This window comes from Aptenodytes patagonicus, chromosome 11 (genome assembly GCF_965638725.1).
Source record: "Aptenodytes patagonicus chromosome 11, bAptPat1.pri.cur, whole genome shotgun sequence".
Classification (NCBI taxonomy): Eukaryota; Metazoa; Chordata; class Aves; order Sphenisciformes; family Spheniscidae; genus Aptenodytes; species Aptenodytes patagonicus.
The window spans coordinates 4,889,489-4,901,591 of record NC_134959.1 but is presented as its reverse complement, the minus strand read 5'-3'; the positions used below and the strand labels follow the sequence as shown (position 1 = coordinate 4,901,591).

Below are 12,103 nucleotides of genomic sequence, written 5' to 3'. Positions count from 1 at the left end.
CAGTCTGAGCACTGTGAAATTGTTTTAAACTGCTACTGCTCCCAAATTCTGTGGTTTTTTCCCCCCTGCTTCTACTGCAGTGTAAGACTTTGCAAGCAGGGGTCTGCGACATGACAGACCAAGATAGGTTTGTCTGGAGGGATTGGAGTATCTGAGGGTAAAGAGCTTTTTGTTTCTTTTTTATTTATAATCCCTCTTGCTTTCAGCAAAATTCAATGGAATGACAAATGAGCTGATGAAATTCTGGTTTGTTATCCCACTGTGAATCCAAGGATAGTTCTCTTGCCCTCAAGTAAAGCAGAGGAAATGAGAGCAGCTTTTCGTTAAAAATATGTAAGCAAGCCTAAAACTTGTGCAGAAGCAGATCCTTCTAGTGCTGGGATAATTCTTATGCAAGAGACTGTGGTGACTATAGAGTTTGGACCGTTCTCAGTAAGAGGATAGTCAGGCACAAATTCACAGGATCACAACTTTGTCCTTTTAAAATCCCACTTGAGGCTCCTAATGGCTTTGTCAACGTACGGGGTGTGCGGGTGCTGGCGGCGGGTGCTGCAGGGTCTCTGTGAGGCGAGGCGGGGCTGCCCCGTGCTGGACAGAGCCGGTTCCAGCCGGTTCCAGCTGGTTCCAGCCGGTTCCAGCCGGTTCCACAGCTGCCCCACCACAGGGCACGGCTGAGCCCGTCAGCGACGCTGGTGGTGCCTCTGTGGAAGCCTGTTTAAGAAAGGGGCAAAACGCTGCCTGGGTGTGAGGGGTGAGGGGGAAAAAGTGTCAGAGAGCAGCGTGAACCCCAGGGGTGGAGGAGGAGGAAGAGGAAGGGCTCCAGGCGCCAGAGCAGGGATTCCCTGCAGCTCCTGGAGGACCCCACACAGGAGCAGGTGGGTATGTCCTGAAGGAAGCTGCAGCCTGTGGAGAGGACTTGTGCTGGAGCAGGGGAAAAGTGTGAGGAGGAAGGAGCTGCAGAGAGGATCTTCCATGTAAAGTGAAACAGGGTTGTTGACAGTTATTGTTTAATTAAAAGTTCTCATAATCCTTAGCTATACTGATAGCGCAGCTCATGCGCTATATCACAATCCTGGTAGTTAGTAAGAAATGTTACAGTTTGATTTTTCTGTTTTGTAGCACTTTTGCAGTAGACAAAGCTGAATATTCTGTAAACAACCCATTCCAAGCATAAGGATTTACGGGATATCTCAAACCACTTTGCCAGCAGAAGAGCCTTTAGACATCCCAGGTTTTGATGAGGAGGATAACAAGGTCTCTACTGCTACTGCCCAATTTGTAGAACTAGGTGTGCATTTGATTTGAGTAATCACAGAATGTTCATGTCCAAAGTGTTTAGTTTATTTCCTACCTCCCCAATTAGCATGGTAAAAATCTCTTCATCCTTCTGAAAGTGCATATTCATAAGATTTGTCTATGAATTATAGTCACACAAATACAAAGCTTCTTTGAAAGTTTTTCCCTTTAGATCAGGAGACATTTCTTCCTGAGATCTGTAGACAAGGCAATAACATAAAAATGTTTGAAGTCTATGTTCCGAAGTGGATACTTATAATTGTGTGTTTTCTTTTTTCTTTTTTCTCTCCCCCCCCCTCCCCCCCCAGTGGAATTTGATGACTGCAAGGGGAATAACAAATTGAACTTCGAAGTTTCTAACCCAGACTTTAAGGTGGAACGCGATGGGTCTTTAGTTGCGCTAAAGAATATATCAGAAGCTGGCAGAGCCTTGTTTGTCCACGCGCGGTCTGAGCATGCTGAGGATATGGCAGAAATTTTGATTGTTGGAGCAAATGAAAAACATGGTGCATTAAAGGTAAGATAAATACAAAGAACTAGAAGAAAGTGCCACGGAGATGCTGCTAGATATTTACACGTGCTACCTAGGACTGTAAGCAGTTTTAATCTGTTAGCAGAGAGATCAAAATCAGTCTACAATCCAGATATTGCTGTAACGTTTTAGCACTTAGTTTAACTTAACATACAAGTTTTCCAGGTTTTGAATGATATATTACCTCTTCAGGTGTAAATGCTAAAGATTCATAAAGAATTTATTCAAATGAAAGAGCCTGAGTATCAAAATAGGCTGGTTTTTCTGGTGTACATTATGCTGGATAACAACAATTTGGCTGTAACTGAAAATGGAAAATCATAGTCTGAACTTGCAATTTAGAATTTACAGTACCTTCATGTTTGCTCTAGGTCTAAGAATGTGGGAATGAATTCTATGCTGTGGAATTTAAATTTTCACGTAGGTCTGCTTATCCGATACTGTTATGGGTTAAACTACATAAACATCTTCATGCAAATAGCAACACATATTTACACTTTGTCTGCTTCTATGCACTAGTGATTTTTTGTTCCACTCTGTCCACTGAATGCTGTGTCCTTTCTTTTCCACTTCTGAATTTCAGTATAATACTAATGTCATACTATGAAGAAAAAGTGCTTCACAAATTGATTGAATTGTTTACTTCACACCCATGAAAGCAACAAAAGGAAATGTGAGAGCGCCTTCACTTCTGTGTCATGGCATTTAGGAGAGAGGCAGGCAAGACAGTGACTTACAAGACAATTAAACCTGGTACCTTTACAGACCTATAATTTCAAGAAAGTATAAAGAAGCCCTGATAAAAATGACTGATCAGTTGTCTTATTTTGGTATTTAGACTTTCAGCTGTCAGCATTCTCATTATATTTCCAACAGTAGCTTAGTATAATTTAAGTCTTCCATTAAAAAAATAAAAAATTAGCTTTAGGGGAAAGGTTGAACAAACTTCTGAAAGTCCGTGGTTGAGGAAAGGTTTTGATCTGCACTTTAAGCAGCAGATGATGTGAATATAGATTGCCAGTGGGAGAGAGTACCAGAATGTGTAACTGCAGAGCGCTGATCAGAACACTTAAATGGAATTTAATTTTATTTAAATACACTGTTTCTTCACAAAGTTAAATTTTAACAAGGTCATACTTGAGAGAGTCTCTTACATGGTGGAGCTGTGGATTTAGGACCAAGCACTGCCAAATTCAGAGTAGGAAAACTACACTTGCAGGAGCTGGGCACTTGGCTGTCTTGTGTCTCAAACTAGCAAGGCATGTTCCTTCTGGTGCATTCACAAGAACATTCAAACGATTTTGTTTTCACTCCAGGTTTTGAAATCTTAGGAGCAGTTTCAAAATGGGGATTCTCATTCTCCAGTTAGAAGTTACTGAAACCATAGAGGAATTTGAGACATCTCTGACAGGAGGTCTGGAGTTAAACTTCAGAGGATTGGCTTATGTGTGAAGATCTGACTCTCAGAATCGTATTCTGAAGTTTTATTCTGGTTTTCGTAGAGAAGCAGCCCTTCAATGTCTTTGAGGGGAAATATTCTATGGAAGTTAAAATTTGGGGATATCGTGTCTCATGAGTAGGAATTAACAGATGTGTATTTGCACTGACTATGACATCTTTGTCAGTGACCTTTTCTCTTTATGTCCTATTCAGGTTCTGGGTAGTCTCCCCTTAAAATGTTCCAGCAATATTAATTAATGCCTAGTGTTGAAATCTATCACCAGACTACATTCAAAAGCCAAGTCTAATTTGGCCCCACTCCTGGATTCTGTTCCAACCAATTTGTGCTGCTTCAGAGAGAGAAAACCAGTCTAAATCTGGCATATTCTGCCACTTGCCAGTCTTCCCTCATAGGTAACTCCTTAAAGCAATATCATAGCATCATCTCTATCTGCATTCATCACTTCTTTATGGATTTTGATATTCAGCTCATAACTAGAAAATTACCCTTTTAGTATGGTGATCCTTGGTGTCTGCAGTGCCATTGGGAGTTACGTGATGCATTAATGTGTTCTGGGAAATCCATCTAGCGAGGAGCATTCCCTTCTTCAAGGGAATCTAAAGGTCTTTGGGGCTGGCTGTCCTACTCTGGACTCAGCCAGCACTCTGTAGCTGTTAAATCAATGTTTTTTACCAACCGTTTCACCTAGTATTTGCCTATTTTAAATGCAACGCAGACAGTCTTGTCTTTCTGTTTGTCATACTTGAGAAGGATATAAAGATTACAATGTCCTATCTAAAGTGATTTTATGATAAATTTGAACTTAATCCTGTACTTTTACAGTCTGAATGTGTCAGTATGGAAACAGCAGAACTGCTCCATCTGTTTATGTAAGGAGTCTTGGCTAAGAAATGCTCAGATGGAGCCTTAGTAATTCAGTGTTAAGATGAGCACATGCTAGAGCACTGCTTAGCATTCAGTACTTAGAGTACAGCACCTTGTTTAATTAGGCGATAAGTAGTTCTTAAGTATTTCCCCACTGCCAGCAACTGCCGTTTCTTTTCTGAAAGCATGTAACCTACATCTGTGAAATCCCATTGTTAATGTTTCTAATTGCAGATTCCCAACATGTTTGGAAATGACTGACAACAATGATCTCTAATGTGCTGACTGGCAGTCTGAGCCTGGGAAGAGAGAGCATAATTCCTAAAACTTTGTGATTGCTACCAACCATACTTTAGACGAATATTGAAAATGTTTAGAGGTGAAATCTGGAGTGCGCAGAAATGCTTTTGGTATTGTAATGGTGGATGGGTGTGGTTCTTTCCTGCTGAAGATGTGGGAAGATTCCAGGTGGCCTCACTGATCAGTCCTAAGTGATTAACTTCATGGCCATAGTATAGTCGGTGGCTGTTAGAATACCACTTACTATTTAACTCTGCTTTTTGAGTCTGAAGAGCATGTTTTCTTACTCTTCTGCCTGTAGCATATTAGATCTGCGGAGCCTGCAGCTTTCTATCGAAGGTTGGCCAGGACTACAATATAAGATAAATGGTTCCTCAACATCATCAGCCAACTTGGCTGTTGCTCTCTGATCACAGAATCTTTTGCAGGGTCTAGTGATAGAAGAGCAGATATACAGCACTGCTGCTTTTCCAGATGTCTGGATGTTTCTGCAAAATACCCTAAACCCCGTGAATGTCTATACCTACAGATATGCGTACATGCTATTGAAAGCAGAAGTCTGTACACCAGATTACAGTCAGATTGCTTTCTGCAACCTGCTGTTAGTGCCCCTTGCCTCCTATGGTTTTGGCTATATATATTGCTTTCTGTCTGTCTTGACAGAGAGGAGTAGTCACAAAAAAGCTAACGTCATTTTTGAGAGGCATGTGGAATATAAGTGCACAGAGGAGTTGCCATGGGCCTATGGAAGGTGTAACATTACAGTGTGTCATCTCTTTAATAGTTATGTGTGTGTACACACTTGTACCCTCAGGCGATCAGAGTGCTCAGTGAAAGAAATGAAGTTCACTTGCATTCACCATGGGGTAGTGCTGGTGAGGCACGCACATCTGTGCTCGTGCTCTGCTTTGCCCAATGTTTGCTTAATACCCTTTCACACGGTCAGGACTTGAGTGCTTGGTGATATTAAAAAAAAGATATGGAAATGTTTTGATTCACCCAGGATTCCCAAAATGAACTTTGGGTTCATTCTGAATAATTCATAGAATTGCTAAAGTTCAGATCCCTAATGGAAAAATAAATCACTCGCAAACCCTAGTTGGGAACAAACTGCCTGAGCTGATGATTGGCAATAACTATTTTTTAAACTTATGTCTTATCTAACGCTTGGTCCTTGTTTTGTTTTATGGAAATAGTACAACAACTGAAAGTTGGAAATTTCATCACATCTGAGCATTTGAGCAGACGTTAGTGGATTTATTTACTTAGTTAAAGAGTCTGGTTTTGTGGAAGACAGAAAGTATAGTCAATCTTTTGTAAAGTCTCGTAACAGATTGTGAGTTGCAAAATGCAGCAAGCTGTATTCTCCAAGGCTAAATAAAATGGTTGCCTGCTAGTCCTTCTACCCCTCTGTAATCTAATCCTGGTTTTAATGAATATACCCTTAATGCACTGGGAGCTAAAAGAAAACCTGGGGAAACAATCTTTCTCTGCCTTTTTTTGTGTGTTGGCAAAATGCAGCCTTCTGTGCGCCCCCCCAGCAAAAGGAGTTATTTAGCACTTTTATTTGTTACAGCATCACAGACACAGGGTGAGGGGTAGGGGGGAGTTAGATATCAAGAGTCTGACACCAAAGCAGATAAGAGGGCAGGCAGATATTCAGAAATTCCAGGCTGGTAGTAACTTCACTGTATGGTGCTCAGCAGCCTTCCATAGAGAAGGATGAAATGATTAAATAGAAACTGTCAAACCCTCAGGACACTTTTCAGGCATTAGATGGAAAAGGAATAGGAGAAAGAAAAGAAGAGATAGGAGGGAGGAGCACACCCTGAGACAGCACGTTGTAGACAAAGTTTAAAATAATCTCCAGCAGTAGCTCAGATTGAAGGAAATGAAGTTGCTCTAGTCCTGCTACTCTGTCCAGTCCACTTTATAACAGCTAGGGGCTAGTCAGATACGCTGCTTCTACTTTTCCCATTGTCAAACCATTGCTTTTCCCGGCATCAGTACCCCACTATGTTTATTATAGCAGGGACAGGAGAGGCAGCCTGGTTGAAAACTTTCCCAGCTGCTTTGCAGGCCTGAATTCTGTTTCCGACTAAGTCACTGCCTGGATGTATAAGTTTGTGCAAGTTGCTTTATGCCTGTGTCTCTGTTTCCTAAAGTATCAAACAGAAATAATGAAACTAAGCTCCTTGGATTTAAACGTTAGCATTTCTTGTTTGTGTCTTACTCTCTGCTTTATCGCTGCAGGATAGAAATTGCAAATTTTATTGATATGAGATAAAAAGTGCCTAGAGCCTTAAATCCTACATGTATGGCTTTCTGCCTTAGAACAGATGATAAAGGATCAATAATCTTATTATGAATCAGGATTCTCTCACAGAAAAAATATTCACGCAAGGAAGTGAAGAGTTGAGTTTAGTCATCTGGCAGTTCAATAATTTATTTGGAAAATAAGATCAAGAATCAGCCTCTCTGATATAAGCAAGCAATCATTCCCATTAATGTATATTAGCATTTTTTCAGTTTAGAATAGAATTCCAAATAGGCTGAAAATGACTGTGCAAAAGTATGAAGATGGACTCTCATATGAGATATTGACAAACAGGCTAGAAGGGTTTCATATTATTAGATTTTGCATGTAGCAGTTGCTGCAAAAAGTAGTGCACTGCATAAATAAAATACCATGTTTTGCATTTAATTTTAAGGCACAAAATAGAGTAAGTCACAGGGGTACATCAATATCTATGATGCGCTTATGAGTTGTTATACTGATCAAAACAGTATGTAGAATACCATTTCTTTCAGAAAAGCTGTGGAGATATTTTACCTTTGGATATGAAGGTGTCCTTCAGGCATATAAAGATGGGTTTTCTTAAAGAACAAACAAAAGAAAATTCATCTTCTCACTTTTGCATTCAGTTTGGCAGAAAGCTTAACATAGTAACGTTCTTCTGCTAGCCGTTAAAAGATTAACTTTTTATTGCTTCTTTTACTTTTGTTCGTTATCACACTGCAAACGCCTATTGACTTTGAATTAATGCATAAAAAGCTGAGGTATAAGTGATTTTAGAATTTAATACCTGTGTGTTGGTGGTATTTTGGTAAATTACTTTTCCCTGCTTTAATCACCAGTGAAAGGACGTAACTTTTTTTTTTTTAAAGTCTGCAATGCTACATTGCAGGTTTCACAGAATACATCTTAATTAATGTCAATGAAAGCAAGAGCTTGTTCTCTTCAATGGGTCATTCTGTAGCATCATTTAGCTGCCTTTTTGGCTATATTTTTATAAAAATCCTCTGTGCAGACCACTTGCTGTTGGGGAAACAACAAAGAGCTCCTTTTATATAAGAAGTCTCCTTAACCACTGAAATAAGCTATTTTCCATAGAAATTCCAGTCACCTACTTTCCCTTTTTATCCTTCAGCCTAATCCAGAACCTGCTGAAATAATCAGATTCCAGCAGACTTTAGATCAAACCCTCGAAGCAGTAGTTTTGTTTGACAGTGCTGTACAGACGTGACTCCCGTACCTCTTTGCTGGACTGTTTCTGAGTGACCCTGCAAGTCCCATGGCAGTGCACAGCGGTTATGTTTTTTCATATATAGCCACGCTCCCCCTTTTACTGAGCTCTGCAGCAGAGCCTCACCTCTATTGATAGGCTTGTGCTTTCCCTCAGGCCTGGACTGAATTTATACTTCTAACTTAACTCTGCAGATTCCCACCACCAAAGAAATGCAGGTTTCATATACACTGGCTTTGGAGTTTGCCCTGACAAAGATCTATTTATCTGAGAATTATTATGGTGCCAAGAGATGTGGCAGTTGCCATAGCAACAATTACATATTGTGTTGAATACCAGAGTAAATACTATAAAGAACATGAGCCACTGGTGGTTTTCATTAATTTAACGTTCCTTTTTTGGGCAAAACGTGTCTTGTAAGTTTATTCACTGTATGTATAAATGCTTAGATCAAACGTGTGGGCTAGCGTTCCTTCTATTTCCCTCAGCGTGCAACTTCAGCATGTAAATGAGAAGTACTTGGTTATTTAAGGAGCAAAAAGTGGTCGCATAGACTGGAAACATGGATAATTGACTGAAACAAGAAGATGTTAGCTTCTGTGAATGTTCAGTGCTTTTCTCTATGAGTAATCTACATTCAAATTTTATGTGAACTAGGGATGTATTTATCCAGGAAAAGGGACTTTGTGCTTTTCAGTAGCAAGCAGAGCTAAGACAAGTATAGAATATGTTTAACAGTGATTCAAAGGTGAAATGAGATGATTTTTGAAACAAATGCAAACCTTGTTAATTGTTCTAAATTATTAACAGACTAATGAAAAATGACAGGCAAAAATATTCTAAATGAACGCATTTTATTAAAAACATCTAAAATCATAATTCCTTTCAGCCCTGAACTGCATTTAGACTTCTCGGTTAGTTCTCCCTGCGGTAACAGGTATCATCCACAGGACATTTTCACTATTGCTTGGTGTGCTTCTGGTGTAAACTTAAGGTTTTAGTGGATGCTCAGAACCAAATGCAGTTCTGGAATGCAACCAATTTTATTCTACTTTCTTTTAAAACACCCTTAGGTCTTATCCTTCATCCATAAGACTTAATGGCAAAGCTCCCATAAATCTCAGTGAGAGAGATTATTCAAAGATTGCTGAAGTCTTTTATCTGAACTAAAATTCAACCTGGCACAGAGTGCCAAGAAAATACCTATTTACCTCTTGCCCCTAAAACATTTTTATGAGAGTTTGAATGGTAGATGAGTTGTGTGAAGACATTTTGAATTGAATGAGCTTCTTTTTATGATCTAGGATGCTAACTGTCCTTTATCCATTAAAAAAAAACCACTAAATTTTGTGGATGAGTGATAAACCATCATGCATTGACATATAATTTTTTTTTCAAGTTGTTATTGTTCTGAGTCCAGCCTGAAAGTATTCTGATGATATAGAGAAAACAATGCCAATCCTATGTGTTAATCTCCAGAGACTGATGGAGTTGTGTGGAAATGTGTGCCAGAGGTGTGGGGAACATTTAAAGGAACCATTTGGAAAAGGTTTAAATTTAAAATTCATTGTAGTAAATGAGGATATAAGTGGGAAAGCAACAGGCTAAGCATGATTTAGTAGAACATTAAGCAAGATCGTAAAGGATAAGTAGAAGTCTCTTAGGATATGTAATATCTTTCATTTATAAAGTGGCTTTCATCCTGTAAGATCCTTAAAGTGCAACTATTAAGTACACAGAGAAAGAATGTGTGTGCATGTCTATATATCTGTAAAAAGAAGTATTTGCATAGATATCTTTATTGTTGATACCTATTTCACAATACTTTTTCACATCAGGATAGGAACAGAGTCACTTTTAAATAAGGGGTTTAGGAAAAGGATGTGGTGATTTCTATATGGTATTAAAATTGCCATGACATCCTTAATGTCCTCAAATCCATAATGAACAAGAGATGTTACAGAAACCAGAAGAACCTGTGAGACTTCTGGTACAGAATTTCTTCCACAGTCGTTCTCTCATCCAGCATGCAGGAATGATGCAGTCAATGTATGACAGCTACCCCTGTTTCACCAGTGATACCTCAGATTTATTAAGGAACAGAGACAATTCCAAGAGGAGATCAAACTAAGTTGTGTTCAAAACTAAAATCAAGGTTCTTTTTTGTGCCAGAGACACAAGATATTGCTGGTGTTTTCCCACTATAAGCTTTTCCATCAGCTTCCAGAAACAGGGTAGATTTGAGAGTGCCATAATAGGAGAAGTTATTCACGTGAAAAGATGATTTCCTGAGTAAGAGTTTAGTCATTTCTCTCCATCAGAGACATCAATAATCATCTTTAATGATAGCCCCAAAAGTTCCATGCTGGTTTTCACAAACCTGAAGGAGCATTTATTATGGTTATTATAGTAACACCTATCTCAGCACACATCTTAAGCATTTAATGGAGCATCACAGGATAAAAATCTACATTTGTCCTCCCCCAAGAATTGATTCTGCCACTGAAAGGACAGATGGCTCCTTCTGGACCTAAAATTCCTTATTTGTTGATCATCAGAATTCTGTTGCTCTTAAGAGTATTCCTTTGCATCTTATTTTACAGCTAGTTTTCTTAAGTACCTAGAATAAGTTGGCAAGTTGAAGAAATATTCAGCATAAGAATGACAGAGTTAAAGCTTAATATAATTTGCTATCTCCATAATAAACATCTCTGCTAATATTTACAGTAACCTTGGAGTTACTAATCATCCAGCTCCTCACTTCTTATTTCACCACCAAATCAAACGGAATAATCTTTGCATTAGCCAGTTGATGTATCTTAGAAAAAATAGTTTTACTAGTTGCTTGTGTACCTCCCCCTCTTACTGAGAGGGCATCTAGGGATAGTGATTACACAGGAAGAGAGTGGAGGGGCAGCAGGTCGATTTGAACTGACCAGTAGTCCTGCTATGTACAGTAATTTGCTGCTGCTAATACTTTTGGTACCACTAAAATTCCTCAGTGTCCTTCATTACTATGGAAAAGAGAGATTCTTCTTTAAGGTGACTGGCAAACAAATGTACTAGCAGGAAAGGAGAGACTGAATTTTGCCTCTAGTTTCTTAACAACCTCACTATGACTGTAGTTTGGTGCATAGCAGTAAACAAGAAGTTTCCTGGTAAGTAGGAATAGATGTGTTAAAATATTTATTGTAATTGTTCTGGTAACTGGTTTGATTCGAGTTCTAGCAACAGAAAGTCATTTAGTCAGCAACTGTTCAAACTACCGTGAACAGATACACTTTAATTTACCTGCAAGTCAGCAAACGCTCTTGTGGTTGATGGTGTTCAATACTTGTTGAACCATTTGGCATATGTTTGAACTCAGCAGGAAATTATCTTGAAATCGTTTTGTCTTTCATTTCTTTTGTATCTCTAGAATTACTTTGTGGTTTTGAGATAAATGAATCATGGATCTAGTATATGCAGCTTTTTAAGATAAGGAATAGACTATAATCCTTTTAAAATGAGAGCTGGATCTAGCTCTTGGCGTACCGGCCTTCTTGTGGACTAAATCGTATGATCTTAGTACTATACTGTATCTTCTACTGCTGAAGAAGGTCCTTTTCTGCATCATCAATCAGAAATGGGTTAAATGCTTAACTTTATTTAAAGTACATTTGTCTCTATAACGGTACTAATCACCCTGGAGAACTACTGAATGTTTTATGTAACCAAGTACCCTGTTCTGCAGTTAATGTCAAGGCAGTATTGATGACTTGTTTGTTTTTGGTTTTTTTTTTTTTTTTTTTAAATGGTCTCTGTCAGACATGTTGTGACATGACCTGTGTATTCACAAATGGAAATTTGGAGTCTTTTTGTGTGTGTGTGAACTTTGTCTTCAGATTACTCATCTCTCGTATGAGTATAAATGGCAAGATTTTCTGGAGCTTTGAGGATTTTGATAATAAGAAACAATACAGAGTTAAGCATTTTCATATCCTCCTGATGTTTGCCCAATGTCTTTTCAGAGTTACTAGAACAAGCATGCAAAATACATCCATCAGATGAAGATTTATACACTTTGCAGACTTAATGATCATAATTTACAAGCTATTAAGAAAAATCCAATTTCTTTAATTC

General features: G+C 38.7%; 1 protein-coding gene across 2 annotated transcripts in view; it reads left to right on the top strand.

Annotated features, from left to right (window-relative positions):
- The window catches only part of CDH13 (cadherin 13), a 525,814-nt gene that overhangs the window by 171,428 nt on the left and 342,283 nt on the right, over positions 1 to 12,103 (top strand). For both annotated transcript variants that reach the window (XM_076349047.1, XM_076349046.1), the window contains exon 3: positions 1,605 to 1,813. In XM_076349047.1, coding sequence (XP_076205162.1) covers positions 1,605 to 1,813 — 209 coding nt within the window. The remainder of the gene's footprint in view (positions 1 to 1,604; positions 1,814 to 12,103) is intronic.